Raw genomic sequence first — 16,083 nt, forward strand, 5'->3', positions numbered from 1 at the left:
AGAACCAAATCTCCCTTCAGGATTAGTGCGCCAACATTGCTTGTGCTAGGAGGACCTCATATCAATGATCTGATGGAACTTGGACCAGAAGCTTTGATTCCACACGATGGCAACCTTGCGTCTGTCCGGGAAACCCCCCAAGTGGATGGTCTACACTTCACCAAAAGACCTGCTAGAAGGTTGACTGACCTGCTTGATGTGCGCTCTAAGATATCCAAATGTTGTCTTGCTATCATTGCTACTATACTGCTCGAAATTGACGGTACGATTTGCCCGTGCGATAGAAGTGACCGTATTCCAAATATCCCGGTGTGCATCTTGTACGGTGATGCATTGAAGAGGTCGAGGTCAATGGCTTGGCTAACAACTGCAAATGGCCAACATTACACTATTGCACTATTGGCTCACTTTGAAAGAACCAGGGGGGAGGGTGGTTTGCATTGATAGAGATGCTAACAAGTGTTGGATGTTACACTTTTGAAGGGAACAATATCATAGCTGAGCAAGCCATGTAAAACTGAAGTAGTAATTGAAATAGAATTGCAAGATAAGGCCAGTGAACTCGCTGTGCGATTAGTAACATAACCGGCACTCCCAGCACTCTAGTTTAGCTGTGATATTGATGGCGCACCTAAGGTTCACCGATCCACGTTTATCCCCCTAGCCAAAGTGAGCCACCCTCCTTCAGGACAGTGATACCCGACTCTCACTGCGTCTGCGGAATATCCGGAAGGATTTGGGTCAAACATAGCAGGGCTAACTAGCATCATACTCATATGTTCCATTCTGGACGAGCTAGTCCATAATTTGAAGCAATTTGAGCCCATGAGCTTCTTTACAAAAGCCGATCGATTTGATGGTATCGTTTCGCGAATTGACGGACATGCTTTTTAGGCACGGCCACTCTTTGTAACATCACGTGAGAGTAAAGCGGCGGCGACAACGATAATTACTGCCAAGGGATGCTAGAAACCTTGGCAACCATTTACCAAAATCTTACTGCCATTTTGTCGTGGCAGAAGCAAGCTGGCTTGCTTGCGTAGGCTTTACGAGCGTTAGGCTGAGATGGCGTAGTATAGCGTCCCCTGGCTGACTGACTGCCCGATATTGAGCAAATTGCAAGGTGGCAGCTCATCGTATATTCTAAGTGCCTGAACCTCGTGGAGGGTCGGATTACCCGTTCAAGTGAGACACTTCAGGCGGGGAATACTTCCAGATCAGACAAGCGCCGTCGAAAGCGTAAGTACCGCTACTGGGGCTTGATGGCCCGAGCGGGCCGCTGAGTTGAGAGCTGCCGGGGCCATCAGCCCATGATTTGGCATCAACTCTCGTTCCCACTCGTAATCGGCATATCCTACTGGCTACTTTCTACCCCTGCTGATCGGGTATGGGATACCTAGGATCCAATGCTGGTAGAAACCGATGCTGGCTGCGGTCTGGCCAGGAGAACTTACACTAAAACTGTGAACCTGCATAAGACCCATGGTTATATGTTCAACTTTTTCTCCTGCGTGAACCTGAGACCTACCTTACCGTACGACATCGGTCGGGTATCGCAGTGTGAAGCGAACTCACTTAAAATACACATTGAAAGTTTCCCCCATATCTCTTGACAATGGCAGTTCTTGCGGCCAACTTCCTGATGCTTCTATGACCTGCATGGACAACAACGTTCGGACTTCCGTGGACGCCTAAGAGCAACATAGCGAGGAGAACTCACCATGTCTACACTCGTAATTGATCACTCATTGGACTACGAGGACCAGTCCGGCCAACTCATCGCCGGCGCAGTTGCTTTTGGGATCGTCTCAACTCTGATAGTCGGCCTGCGACTGTACACTCGTCAATTCATTCTTCGTACTATTGGCCCTGATGATGCGCTGATCGCTGTTGCCCAAGTAAGTACCTACGCGCCTTGGACGTCATGATCATCCACAGATAGAGTGCGGAGAAGCTGATCAATCGTCAACAATAGACTCTTGCAATTGCCGTCTCAGTCTTGTCAGTGATTGGTAGGACCATCCAAACTCCCCAGAACCAGTTGAAGAATGGACGAACAAGTACTGATATTTGGATCATTATAGAGGCAAAAAACGGTCTAGGTCGCCATGTCTGGACTTTACCTGTTGACGGGGAGCTGACCCAGGTCAAGGTGAACACAGCACCGCCGAACCATCTCGGGGAAGACAATCAGCTGACTCGATGGCCAGATCCTCTATTCTGTCATTGTATTTTACAACACGGGGATGAACATCGTGAAACTATCGTTTCTATTTTTCTACCGGCGCATCTTTCAGGATGGGCTTGTTAGGAAAATCTGCCTCGCATTCATCTACTTCACCATAGTTTTCACCATAGCGCAGCTTCTTACCTTGTTGCTGTCCTGCTTTCCCTTGGCGGTCATTGTACCCTCCGTGAAGACCAGATGCCTGGACACGTTGCCAGTCTGGTATGCATCGGCAGCCATCGCAACCGTTCTCGACTTTTCGATCTTCCTAATACCGGTGCCATCCGTCATCAAGCTCAACCTAGTGATAAAGCAAAAAGTGGCACTATTCTTTGTCTTCTGCCTCGGATTCTTGTGGGTTACGCATTGCCTTCCCGTCTTCTATCCCAATGGCTCGGCTTCAATTATAGCTAACAGAATGTAGTACATGTGTTGTCTCGGTGATCCGAATATTTACGCTACATCGAGCTATCGTCACATCAGACCCGACCTGGGACGGGGCAGAAGCCGCAACGTGGACCATTATCGAATTCAACTGCGGTATCCTCGCCTCGTCGCTCCCGACCCTACGACCATTATTCCGGCGCTTCCTCCCGGGCACCTCGCAGGACCGGAGTGCCAATCCGGCCTACGAAATGTATAGCCGTAGCGGAAGGTCCAAACTACGATCAACCAACCGATCAGAGCCATTCAGAGAGCCGCACCCCCAAACCACCAGCCACCTGGGCAGGAGCGAAAGCATGGAACATCTCAAGGATGACGTGGCAGCCTTGGGTTTTCCAGACAGTGAGGACCGCACTGGCACTATTACTGTGGCGGCCTATGGTGTGGGCGACACTGCCAGGTCGACGAAACCGGGAGGGGATTCGGAGACGAAGGGGTACAAGGGCATTCAGGTCACCAGAGAGATGCTTGTGACTGTGGAGAAGGGCCAAGATCAGGGAAAGAAGCCGTGGAACGTGTAATTGAAGCCCTCGACAGGGGCCAGCTGGCTGGAAAACCTTGTTCCGAAAATGTGACGGCCTCTGATAGCGTCGCGGCGTACCCATGTGTGCTGACTGCTATTTGGCTCATTCCAAGGCAGCGCACCTTGCGAGATCGCGCGAGTCAGCTGTCTAACCTTGGAAGTTTTACAACAGCACGAGGGTATGAACTCTATTTTCAATACCCTTTACCCTCAGGGTCGCCTTGCATGATACCAAAACAAACCGATACTTCTTGGCACACGGCTTCTCGCGATCTGATACGTCTCCCCACACGTTCTAATCGTTAGCGGCGTGGACCCTTGCTTGTAAGGACAAATAGAACACCGCCATCTGCGTTAAGCGAGATATCACCACGAGGCACATCTGTTCCTTGGGTTTCTGCAATAGTGGGTGCGGCTCAAAGGCGTGTCAATCCGTCGATCTTAGGCGCGCCAATCGTTTCCACGATTCGGTATAATAAGGTTATTCTAGTCGATCAAAGACCCGGCCAAGTGATTCAAACATAGTTCAATATGCGGTGCAGAAGCACGTGTGGCTCTGTTTATTTCAGCTCTCGGCGTCCGTGCCTCATCCAACTACTGTAGGTCAGGTGTAGGACTGACAGTATCTGTGTCGTTGCCCATCAAAGGAGCCAATGAAGATCGCGATGATGCGTGAAACCCCTCAGCTAGTCCCGCGCTCTGTTCTCGTATTCTCAATATGTTTTATCCAGCACACGTCTCCCACAAGAATACAAACAAATTGACACGATTTCAAAGCGAAATAGTTCTGCGGTAGGGTTGAATTGGAGAGGAGGGACTTGTTTAAACGACACCTGCTAGCTTGCTGACGCGGTGGGCCACGCAAACCAACCCCAGTATCCAAAGCTTCTTTCAACTCCCCTTTCCCATTCCACCATCCCAAATAGGGTGAGAATCTCCGCATTGTTTTGCCCCTGATTTCATAGGGCATAAAGTGGCTCCTCTTTTGAGTCGCACTGATGGAACAGACATTCCTCCCTAAAGAACTTGCTTGCACTGCACTATACCATAGTAGTAAAGAAGCATGCATTCCCATGTCGCTCCGGCAGTGGAGTTCGATATCCCCACGCAAAATGCACAGTTGGGGCCAAAACTAGTAACCCCTGCAAATCAGGGGTCCTCCACAAGGTCCTTTCCCTGGCTCCGGCTCTCGCGATTCGCTTCAGTTATCCGAGATGGCTACAATCCACTGGGGTTCTTTCAGGGGATATCCCACAAAATATCCTTTTCCCCTTTCCCGGCGCGATGGTGCACCGTAAAGGGGTTAAAGAGATATTGGGTCGACCCCGGTTCCGTCCACATGGCCAATATCTAGTGTTGGAACTCTAACTATTGTGTATTGCTGCCCCCGGCCGATAGTTGTTCGGCATCGTAGACCTGATATGGTCGTTCATGACCGAGTCTAATTTCGCGTGGGTGCTCGGTTACGTGAACGGCAGTCGTTCTAGCAATATAGCCACCAATGGCTGCCGTGTTTGCACTGATACATAAACCGCCCTTGCGTATTTGCGAAGTCCGAGCAAAGCAGCTTGTAAACCACTGCGCCGGAACTTGAGCCTCATTTGCCAAGATGTTGTACTCGACGCTGGCGATCTTTTCGGGTCTTCTGACCCTTGCCAGCACGGCGGTCTGTCGCCCTCGCGCGGATATGTGTTCAGTGGCTGCTCTGTCTTCGGGTCTTGGCTCTAATGCTACTGTGCTGTCCGCCACCTTTGTTGCCGCCGGAGGGTCATTCGGGGAGGGCACCGCAAACCCAGCATTTCCGATCAATCCAACTCACCTGCCCGCGACATGCGCCGTCTTGGTCAACGTGACTACGACATCCACCTCGTCCTTCCGCTTCGGACTCTTCCTGCCAACGACGACATGGAACGAGCGCTATCTCACGGTGGGCAACGGGGGCTTCTCTGGTGGCATCAACTGGCTCGACATGGGCGCTGGCTTGCAGTATGGGTTTGCCGTCGCCTCTACTGACATGGGGCACAATTCGTCCATCTTCGATCTCAGCTGGGCCCTGAACCAGCCTGAGAAACGCAACGATTTCGGGTATCGCGCTACCCATGGTACAACTGTCATCGCAAAGAGCCTTGTCCGTACGTTCTACGGCAGTGCCCCCAAGTATTCATACTACTCTGGGTGCTCAACCGGTGGAAGACAGGGCCTGAAGTCGGCACAGGTCTATCCGGAGGACTTCAATGGCATGCTGGTCGGCGCCCCGGCGTACTGGACCAAGAGACTGCAGACTTGGACGACGAAGCTTGGCCTTTACAACCTTCCCGAAACTGGACCCAACCATGTCGGCGCAGAGATGTTCCCCGTGCTGGCAGCCGAGGCCATCCGGCAATGTGATGCCGTCGATGGTGTTACCGATGGCATAATCAGCGCTCCGCAAAAGTGCAAATTCAACCCGGCAACCTTGTCGTGCAATTCGACACAGACAACCAACTGTCTCAGCTCCGCTCAGCTCCAGACCATCCAGAATGTCTACTCTGACTACACCATCAACGGGCAGCTTGCCTTTCCCGGCTTAGAGCTTGGCTCTGAGGCACAATGGGCCGTATTGCTCTCAGGCAGCACGCCTAATCCTCTTGGCTACGAATACATCCAGGACTTCTTGCTCAACGACCCCAACTGGCCCTTTGAGAGCTATGACGACTCACTCGTGGCACTTGCCGACAAGCTTGACCCGGGCTCCTGCACGGCCGACAACTACGCCGCCATGGTAGGCTACCAGAAACGCGGCGGCAAGGTGCTCATGTACCACGGGCAGTCAGACGGGCTGATCTCGACACGGTCGTCGACGCACTTCTATGAGAGCGTCGCGTCGACGCTCGGAATAGGCGGTACCAAGGGGCTGAACTCGTGGTTTCGCTTCTTTCTCGTCCCGGGCATGCAACACTGTACCGGCACGGCTGTCGACGCACCTTGGTACTTCGCCGGAGGCAACCAGGCCGGCGCCGTCGGCACGGATGTCTTCTCGGTGCCAGGGTTCACGGATGCGAAGCACGACGCACTGATGGCATTGATGCAGTGGACAGAGAACGGGACGCCGGTTGACAACATCATCGCGACAACGTGGAAGAACTCGACGGATCCATCGTCGGGTGTGTTGAAGCAGAGGCCGTTGTGTCCTTACCCTTCCGAGGCAGTCTACAAGGGCTCGGGCGATGTCAATGCTGCGGCTAGCTGGAAATGTTCCTAAGCGTTCTTCGTCCGTACTACCGGAATATATTGGTTGGCAAGAAATTCCCATTGCTACGTGACGCGCCAACCCTTAATGTCACTGTAAATAGGCCAATTAGTTCTACATTATTTTTAATAAAGCACTTTAAGCTTAAGGTCTCTTGTGCCTTCAACTTTGCTGTACTAGCGGGAACATTTGATCGGCTTCGTGTGCTGATAGTGAGTCCGACGATAATCTGACCGGTTTAGACACCTGCCATTGGTTTAGACGTACTCTTATACTAGTTGTTGAGACTTTCACGACAGGTGGCGTAGTGCAAGAGGTTAGCTCTGGCAGGTATACTGTAGTTGAGGGTTCAATTCATTCTAACGTAGTTGATCAAGGATATCACGATTATATGGCCTCTTGAGCCCCTCTAAAAGAAACGTTGTATTACACACATTGAGTAACCTTACGGAAACATACACATTTAAGTGTCGAAGATAATAAAATCCTCCATAAACTTGATGCTTACGTTCAATATGCTTAGTAGCGTATTTCTACCGGCCACTCCTTCTTCATTTTTCTTTTCGTCCATGAATCGGCCAAGTACCTGGAAATCCTGAATCAAGCGGTGCGGATCGGTCAAATTTTAATTCTGTTATAATCTCGTGTCCCTTGCATCCTCAATCAGGTTGGTGTTCATCAAACTTCGTCAAAACGTCATCGAGCTCAGGCGTATAGTCGAGGTAGACGATTTTCACACTCTTGTATGCTCTGATACTGGCTAATAACTTATCGTCTACGTCTTTCACAGTAAAAATAACATCCCCAGGCTCCACATGTAGCTCATCGAAAACATGCGATATATGTGGCTGGATATCCTGGCCAATTGCCGTGCTTAGGTCGCTGATAGAGTGGCCGGGGAAGAGCAGGATTTGGTAGAATTTGGGGATAACTTGGAGACCGCTGTCATCCTCCATGAGCGGTGCCTCGTATGGCGGCTCATTCTGCGAAATGCTATCTCCAGCGCTGATTTTGCGCCAGGTAAGAAGAACGGCAAAAGTTGCGACCAGTACGGTGAACACGATTCCGCGGTTCTTTAGCTTACGCATTTCGATGCAGACGTGAAATTTGTGCGATCGATGATTGAGATTTCAGGCTCCAGCGGTCCCTTAATGAACAGCAAAACCTGGCGTCATATGATGCATGCGTGCGGCACCAACGAAGTAATCTAAAAATAGTGCACAATTACATGCTTTGTGCCACGTATTGTTTGATGAATGAAGCGTTCCGTATCCATTCCTCTCCTTTTCAAGTGGCACCTTATGAACTCGCTACAGTTCCTATACACCAGGAATCCACGAATCGTATCAAAATATCATCAAATTCAAGACATCCGGTATGCGCGTTGCGTTACTATCCTCCATAGGGCTAGTCTGTGGCATGGGCTTGTCAAGATCTGAACCACTGGTACCCTTCTCAGAGGGCAATGACGCTTTAAAGATTGCAGATCGCTATATTGTTGCACTCAAGGATGGGCACACTCTACAGCAACACTGGGCTACTATTGGCAAGGATTTATCCCAGGAAGGAAAAGACTTCCGATATATGGAAGCCATTAACGTCTACGGCGTGACCCTCGACGATGCAAACATCATACACTCCAGCGTACGACATGATACAGGTGTGAAGGGAGTTACATGTACGTGTTCTCAGTTACCAAGTCGATTGAGTCTATCCAGCGGTGACTCACTCGACTTAACCCTCGCCTTCTAACGGCAAATCTGTTATACAACATCTGGCGCTCATATTAGGATTGCTTACTGTCCAAGTGGACAAGTCCGTACTGGTTTCTAATAACCACCATCTACGAACGTTTCGATGGGTCACAATCAAAGTCGACTACTGACGATATACGAAACAGTGAATCAAAGAGTGGATGAGAGTGAGTTGGAACCTAACGATGTCGAACCCGTACCTATGAAGGACAATCAAAGAACTCCTGTCGTTCGGGTGGCAAAAGAAATTGGGCAAGCTACTTGACGATTGCACCTCCCTCGAGAGCGCCCAAATTTCCGCCGGCAAAAGAATTGAAGAACACCACGAGATTGGAAGAATGTACGACTACGAGGTCATGAAATATCCACCGGCCGGGACGGGCGTGGATATCTAGATTCTTGTTATAGGAATTAACTTCTAGAATGGAGAAATTTGCCTTGGTAAAGGTGACCGTCCTTGCGGCACGAGAGCCAGGCGATTCAGGAATCTGGGAGACAACGACAAATCTCCTTACGTGGACGAGACGCTGGTGAGACGACCACAGACGAAAGTTGCCCCCGAATCAGACCCGAATAGTGATATTGATCTAGATGGATACACACTCCTACGGCACGCATGTGGCTGGTATAGGTTCTCCTTTCATTTTATACCCGCCGCTTGAACCCTTAGACCCTTGGAACCTGATTAGACCCAGACCGGTCGCTATGTACAGCCCGTTGACGAGCACATATGCATCAGATCGTACTGCCTCCAGGGTTGATTTCTTCAAGAGATTATGACGGCCATGAACTTCGTAACTGCATTCCAGTACCGCAGCCCATTCACTATGAAGGACCAGTCTAGTAAGCTTATTCTCAGAGTCACCTACTTCACACCGAGGTTACAATTAGCAGCACGAACCTGCAGCCTATAAACAGACATGTGAGGTTCCACAGATTTCACTATGGGAATTCATACTCGTTAGACGCACGCACATTGATAGCCAGTATGCACGCCCAAGATAAGGTCAGACTTTGATCGGCCAGGAGCGATAGAACAGCAGTGCTGAGTGGGGCCCGGAAGTGGCTTAGCAAAAAGAGGACCAAGTGAACCCTGGTCCCTTGTGGAGTCCGGTGAGTGTGGCGTAGAGTTGGCGGCTGTGGCTGGTGAGAAGGCTGACATAATACCCGATCCGAACAGAGGGAAGCTTCGAAAAAAGTTCGGTGTTGCGCAGCGCGGTTCTGAGCCGCTGGACTGACGATCTCCAGACATCAGGCACCTCGCAGCACCACCACCCTCTTCGAGCTGCACCATTGGAGCGCGGGGAACAGGCGGCATTCAGAGATGGCGGCCCCAAGCAGAGGCAGCAGAGCTGCTGCTTCGATACTACGGAGTAAGTCCAGTCGCTGCGGAAAGCACGCCTCGCTCTGCCGGCTCCTAACCAACTTGACCTCCAGGGCAGGCAAACGTATGCGCCAGCTGCAGGACGACGCAGTTTCTTCGCCCGTACTCGGCCACCGCCGAGGCCGCACAGCAAGCCGAAGCACACCGCCTCAAGCCGCACGAGAAGGTCCCTCACCCACCCGCCACAGCCTCGCGGAAGGCCGAATACCGCATCAAGGCCGGCGTCATAGTCACGCGGGCCCCGATGCTCACGCGTAACCTGACCCCCTTCGAGAATGCCTTCTTCTTCTACCAGAAGCGCCTGAACGAGCGACTGACCCCCGAGTTCCGCCACACGCTCTTCTTCAAGGAGAACACCGTCCCCGACTTGGACTGGCGCATCAAGTTCAACGAGCGCGGCCGTGTCCCCGCCAAGGAGCTTGGCCGCTACTTTGCCAAGGGCCGCAATGCCTGGAACGACGAGCTGCTGGTCGGCAGTACCCTCAGCGACGAGAACAGGATCAGAGAGATCTTGCTGAAAGACGCCGAGAGCCGTGTTACGGAGGATGGTGAGGAGGCCAAGCCCGATGAGATTGTGAAGCCGGAGAGACCCATGGATCGCATTACGGAGGCCGACAAGGCCAATGATGTGCGGAGGCTGGACAGGAAGATGGACAGAACTCTCTACCTCGTTGTTCAGTCTGGCAACGGTACCTGGTCATTTCCCAGCGATTACGTGCCAACGGATCAGAATCTGCACCAGGTACGACGGACACGCTCTTGTGTGGATATAACGTAACGCTGACCTTTCCCCCAGGCCGCCCAGAGAGTCCTAGACCAAGCAGCGGGTGTCAACATGAACACCTGGATGGTTGGCCGCGTTCCCGTCGCCCACTACGTTGCTGAACCACAATTCAACGAGGATACGACTATCAAGGCGAGAGGCGAGAAGGTCTTCTTCAACAAGGTCAGGATTATGGCTGGCCAGGCCAACCTGACCGGGAACACCCTGGGTTACAAGGATTTCAACTGGCTGACGAAGGAGGAGCTCAAGGAGAAGCTCCCGGGCCCCTATTTCCGTGCTGTCAGGAACATGATGGCCACTCGGTAATGAGCGAATAGGGGAAGGCTGAGCGACGGCCCAGACCCGTTGTACTACTATAGAGCCGTGAAGTGTATACAACAGCTGTATTCTACTGTACTCCACCTGCCTCTGCTCCTAACGTAACTGTTGATGAGACAAATCGTCCTTCACATCCAGAAAACTTCCAGAAAACTTCCAGAAGGCAAATGGTCCAGCGCCACATTAGCATGCTCGTTCCTACGTATGGTTTCAAGCGTCAAGTCTGGGTTGCAGGTTGATTGTTGACGATACAGTCGAACCAGTTCAGGAGTTCCCTGCAGACTCGCTGGAGCTCCTCTTTGATGCTGTTCTTGCTACCCGTTGCGCCGGCCAATAGCTCCGTGCGCTCCCAATTAATCTGCTAAGAATTTGCGAACAGCGTTTACCCAAGCTTTCACCCATGATAGAAGTTACCACGAATAAAAGAATAAAGGCTATTTACGCATCGAAGGGGGGGTAGCCATCGTTCTATCCAGGCCTTGTTCACGGATCCTCAGCATTCGTGGCAAGTGTGGGGTAGCAGTAGATACCCCTGTAGTTCCTGGATATGTCAGCCTCACACGAAACCGCCGAAGCAGAAGGGAGTTTGGTCGTAACACATCGTCCGACCTCGAAGGGAATACCTTTCCTGTCGCAAGAAACGACGTGCGTGCTATTAAGCCAGCATCTGACTCTCTGGAGGTGCCAGGATGGAAGGCTTTTGCGACTTTTGTTTGGCTGTGCTCAAGCTCATTGGCACCCTTCCGCAGCCTTCATTTAATGTATGTCGCGAGGCCAACGGCACCTTTCTTCTAAGCGAAGGTCCTTGCAGCCTTTGCAGTCTGATTGCAGGATTCTGTAGGCAAAAGGGGATCTATGAAGAGTCCGCGCTTCTGCGCGGCAACTCGCGAGATAACGTCACCTCTCTGTACTTCGATGGGCAGCCGCTGTCATGGATCAGGGTAAAGGTATTGTGGAAATAATCGTATCTTTATTTTGCGCTTGGTGTATGGGCAGATGATGGTTTGTTAGCACGCTGTGTTACCCCCTCCAAAGTCCATCTTTTGATTCTGTTGATATAGGCGCTCCTGCGGCTTCGCAGATAACCACGCACCCCCCGATCCTGGATCATGGACTTGGCGCGGCTTTCCCAGTCATCAACTCCTGGCTATCTGACTGCTTGTCTCACCACCACAAGTGTAGGCAGACAATTGGTGGGCAGAATCTGGAAGATAATGAAGTTGATCTCCCTCAACGTGTTCTTGCTCTCGTGGGGGAAAGTCCCGACTTCCGGGTCAAGCTCGTGGAAGGAAATGGGACGCGAGACCGCTACTGTGCTCTGAGTCATTGTTGGGGCACCGGAAACAACTTGCCTCTACGTACACTCAGATCCAACCTACACGACCATTTCGCCGATATCCCTTTTGAGAAATTGCCCCGGTCGTTTCAAGATGCTTTACGTGTCACTCGGGCGGTGGGCATGAAGTATGTCTGGATTGATTCACTGTGCATTATTCAAGATGACCCAAATGACTGGGAACGTGAAGCAAAGACTATAGGCTCACTATACGAAAAAGCCACCATGATCATCGCAGCGGCGGGCGCTCGAGATTCGACGGAAGGTTGTTTCCAGGTCATCCGACCTGGGTTGTCCATTATTGAAGTGCCTTATGTTGATGAAATGGGAGAAATTACAGGTTCTTTCAACGTTACCATGCTACCCTCAGAAGATGTGTCTCCCGCTTTTGGGCCGCTATATTTTCGTGGATGGGCTTGCCAAGAATGGAATATGTCTCGGCGAACGTTGTTCTTCATGCCAGGTGGGTTGAGTTGGAGCTGTAGAGATTGGTCTTGTGATGAGCGCCACGTTACGACCTTAGTAGTGGTACACCACACCAACTGGGAGGAATTCTTATATCACTATACCGAGTGTTTCCTTACATTTCCATCAGACCGACTCGCGGCAATCGAGGGCATAGCCACTGCTAGAGCGAAAGCTTGCAACGAGAAGTATATGTTTGGCACCTGGGAAGGCAATCCGTTCCAGCTGCTTTGGCGTGTACGAGCGCCTGGGGAGGCTAACGAGACCCTGGCTGGTGTCCCATCTTGGAGCTGGGCTGCCACTGGCGGATCAAAGTTCTGGCCATTTCGTGGTCATCTAGGCACAGACAGTGATGCTGTACACATGTGCAAATCTCTAAAATTCGGTGATTTGGGCAACTTGATTGGTGAGGGCCTATTTATCGCAGCCAATGTTGAGAAATGCCTGATCAGACTCTGCTGCTTTGACAACTCAGTCCTGACAGACATCTACAACTTTAATGCTGAAAGAAGCAGTACGGACGAGAGCAGTACGGGCTTCTCGTTTTGGGCAGAATTTGATCACAGGTGGCACTTTCGGATAGGGGAGCCTACACCTCTTCACTTAATGTTCAGTCAAGGCAACCATAGGAAGGCAATTGGCCTCGCTACTTTTGATGGAAAATCCGCCTCGAATGTCACCTGCCTTCTGCTGGCATCAAAGCCAAGATGGGACCCCAGCATGAAACTGGATCGGGATGAACTTTGGAATCGCATGCAACATGCGTGGAACACGCTACGGAAATGTAAAGATGTAAGCCTGCCTTGACATAGTTTATCTAGTTCGCCACTGAACGATCTAGGATGATTGTATCAACTTGCTGGAGATCTGCCGTGGTGACATGGTGTATTGGGCCCTCTTGCTCGAGCCAGTGGAAGAACAACCAAATACATTCAAGCGAATCGGGATGGCGCTGCTGTATCCTGAGTTCCGTAACTCTGTGGAAGCAGCTGAAAGGGCGTTCAAGGTCATCTGATGGTCTGAAATCCAACTCTTTCGGGCAATCACTGTTTCAAGTCTCTAGATATCGCTTTGGGGAGACCAAAGCAACTGTATACAGTCAATTAGAGTTAGAGTCAATTTCATGTCAGAAAATAAAGGTTCAATAATGGGGTATCATCATCACTCATAAAGTCAACAGCGATACGATGCACACGATACTCCTGAAGTCAACAGAAATCTACTCTGGCCTTGCTTTTAGCCACAGGTAGAAAGTGCCCTCTTCCAGGAGCGTATACTCGGCTGAGGCAAAATGCCTTTTTGCCATATCACTCCACCCACACTGCTTCCTTGCGCAACCTCAGGCATAATTGACCTCATGCAGACAACTCAAGTCTGGCTCCACATCTTTTGAGGGTCTGTAGGTCTCAGAGGATACTCGTCACCGCCCGGGCTGACCGGCTCCTTGTAGTGGTTGGGGAAGCTGCCGACGTTGCCAAGGCGTGATATACGTCGCGGCCTCGAGAAGTTCGAGAGTTCCGTGGCTTTAGAGTCTGCTTGGTTCGTGGTAGCATCGTTTGCAGAGCTCTTTCCTTTCCAGGTAACTCCAGATTTGGTGATGGTCAACGGTGGCATTAATTTGCCTAACCACGGTCGCATGGGTGGCAGGGAACCGCACACAATAATGCAAGTTAGCTCGATAAGAGACCAGACAACAGGGTCTACGTTATCAACTGTCCTAAGCGTAAGTCTTATGTGCGCTGGAATGGTTCGTTGAGGCATTGGGTGGAGTCTTACAAGTCGTATCGAAGGTTTTACTGAACTGGACCAGAAACTTGAGCCGGACCATACTCGTAACCGCGGCACTGAAAAGTTTAGTATGCAGTTTTAGGATGCGGAACTTGAGCTTAGAACTTACAAGGACGCCAGCGCGAACATGATGCCAACGCCAATCCGTTTGCGACCACCGATCTGCAGCTTTCGTAGCTCAGATATCGGCAGAATCATCAATACCAAGTCTTCCACCACCGACATGATCGCACCGCTATACCCAATCGCATTGACGTCAATGCACTTGCCAGAGACGAATCTGTTCCAGATGGCTTCGACCGGTTGGCACTGAAACGCAATGACGAACGTGAATGTTGTGAGACTAATGGCACAATACCCCAAGCACGCATAGCAAGCCCAGCGGAACCAGCGATTATTTCCGTGTCCGGTGCCGGTGAAGACGCGCATGAATAGCATGATAATGGAGACCTTGGCAATCAGCTTGATCCAGGTGTATATGATCTCGACCACGTAGAACATCTGCAGCAGCTTGGTGGCGTTCCGCACGTCAACGTCCCAGAAGTGCATACCGAAACCCAGCTCGGCGCTCGCCAGTTCGAGGCCGGCACCCACAACCAAGAACACGGTCGCTAAGATAGCTGTCCAATCGTCGCTCCATAGCCGGCCGGTGATGCTGATCCGTGCGGCGCATCGCATCGCTACGATAACTGTTGAGACGGCCAGGGTTGCGATGGCGGCCACCCGTACCTCAAAGACTCGCGATTCCTTCGGATAGGCGGCGCAAAGCGCCAAGCGCATGTTGCCGGCATCGACCTGGTCGCTAAAGACACAAGAGGTTTGGACGCAGGTTGAGAGAGAGGACTGTAGTGTCACGTTTGTGCATAGACAGTCGGACAGTAGGGTAACATTCGTCAAGGGGCAGCTTCCAGTCAGGACAGCATTGGTTACGCATGGAAGCTGGTGATTCGCAAGTGTCAGTACACGGCCCGAAGTTGACGGTTTGGGGTCTCTTCAAACTCACTGCGCATTTCGGTACCAGAGAGATCAGGTCGGCCGCTGACTGTGCCAGAGAACTGCCAGCCATTGAGGCCGCAACGAAGAGACTTACACCAATGCGCCGGAACATCATGGTGCTTGTCGGGACATTATGGCATCAAAGGTCGTTCAATGTGAAATTGAACAGGCTTGAGAGAGCTGCACCAAGAGGCGGGGGTCGACACCATTCATATTCCCATCTGTTATCAACCCTGATTTTAGTCAATGCCAGGGGTTAGATCAGCCTCAGCTATGGTTATCACGAGGGGTGGTAGAGATCAACGGTGGATCTCTCCGAGGTTGAGACGAACGTATAGATTGTGGCGGCAATCGGAATAGAGGGAAACCCCTGAAGGCACCCGAAACAACTGAGTGGGCGCTGGGACGCCAAGTGGGTTGTATCGCATCGTCAGCGCAGTCCGAGACACCAATACCTTGCCTGTTCCGGGCGTGTGGGCGGTCAGGGTTAATGCCGGCGTTACACCTGGACCCGGTAACAGAGATCTGGCTCTGCCACCCTTGTCCCTCGGTTATACCAGATCTAGTTTCTGTGGAGCTAGCGTTATGCTTAAAGGCGTAGGAGAGCGCTGAAAGCAGATGGGCTATACCTAACCTGCTCTCCGGGAGGCATGTTTGTGTCGCATTCTAGCACAAAATATTGGATGAAAACGGTGAAAGATAGGAACTAGACCTGCAGCGCCGGTCACCCCATGCTGGATTTGGAGCAGAAGCGCAGTAGAACACTCTTCCCATATCAACCTTTATTCTCGGCGATTGCTCTACGCTATATGCAGGCCACGCAATGATGGTGTTG

At 51.4% G+C, this 16,083-nt stretch overlaps 6 protein-coding genes across 6 annotated transcripts; 4 read left to right on the forward strand and 2 right to left on the reverse strand.

Annotated features, from left to right (window-relative positions):
• Positions 1 to 1,721: 1,721 nt before the first annotated feature.
• JN550_010052 (uncharacterized protein) lies at positions 1,722 to 3,192 on the forward strand (the record flags this gene model as incomplete). The annotated part of the gene is made up of 4 exons (XM_049308264.1): positions 1,722 to 1,898; positions 1,976 to 2,152; positions 2,211 to 2,581; positions 2,652 to 3,192. 4 exons carry the CDS (start codon positions 1,722 to 1,724, stop codon positions 3,190 to 3,192), a joined length of 1,266 nt encoding a protein of 421 aa, XP_049167980.1.
• A 1,611-nt stretch (positions 3,193 to 4,803) lies between these two features.
• Positions 4,804 to 6,435, forward strand: JN550_010053 (uncharacterized protein; the record flags this gene model as incomplete). The annotated part of the gene is made up of 1 exon (XM_049308265.1): positions 4,804 to 6,435. One exon carries the CDS (start codon positions 4,804 to 4,806, stop codon positions 6,433 to 6,435), a length of 1,632 nt encoding a protein of 543 aa, XP_049167981.1.
• Positions 6,436 to 7,082: 647 nt separating this feature from the next.
• Positions 7,083 to 7,511, reverse strand: JN550_010054 (uncharacterized protein; the record flags this gene model as incomplete). Its single annotated transcript, XM_049308266.1, has 1 exon — positions 7,083 to 7,511. The coding sequence occupies one exon, from the start codon at positions 7,509 to 7,511 to the stop codon at positions 7,083 to 7,085; it is 429 nt and encodes a 142-aa protein (XP_049167982.1).
• A 1,990-nt stretch (positions 7,512 to 9,501) lies between these two features.
• Positions 9,502 to 10,651, forward strand: JN550_010055 (uncharacterized protein; the record flags this gene model as incomplete). The annotated part of the gene is made up of 3 exons (XM_049308267.1): positions 9,502 to 9,550; positions 9,615 to 10,303; positions 10,358 to 10,651. 3 exons carry the CDS (start codon positions 9,502 to 9,504, stop codon positions 10,649 to 10,651), a joined length of 1,032 nt encoding a protein of 343 aa, XP_049167983.1.
• A 701-nt stretch (positions 10,652 to 11,352) lies between these two features.
• Positions 11,353 to 13,479, forward strand: JN550_010056 (uncharacterized protein; the record flags this gene model as incomplete). Its single annotated transcript, XM_049308268.1, has 4 exons — positions 11,353 to 11,604; positions 11,841 to 12,462; positions 12,526 to 13,256; positions 13,306 to 13,479. The coding sequence occupies 4 exons, from the start codon at positions 11,353 to 11,355 to the stop codon at positions 13,477 to 13,479; spliced, it is 1,779 nt and encodes a 592-aa protein (XP_049167984.1).
• Positions 13,480 to 13,832: 353 nt separating this feature from the next.
• JN550_010057 (uncharacterized protein) lies at positions 13,833 to 15,363 on the reverse strand (the record flags this gene model as incomplete). Its single annotated transcript, XM_049308269.1, has 4 exons — positions 13,833 to 14,164; positions 14,241 to 14,308; positions 14,362 to 15,191; positions 15,256 to 15,363. 4 exons carry the CDS (start codon positions 15,361 to 15,363, stop codon positions 13,833 to 13,835), a joined length of 1,338 nt encoding a protein of 445 aa, XP_049167985.1.
• Positions 15,364 to 16,083: the final 720 nt, after the last annotated feature.

This window comes from Neoarthrinium moseri (genome assembly GCF_022829205.1).
Source record: "Neoarthrinium moseri strain CBS 164.80 chromosome Unknown scaffold49_Wmoseri_CBS_16480, whole genome shotgun sequence".
Taxonomy (NCBI): domain Eukaryota; kingdom Fungi; phylum Ascomycota; class Sordariomycetes; order Amphisphaeriales; family Apiosporaceae; genus Neoarthrinium; species Neoarthrinium moseri.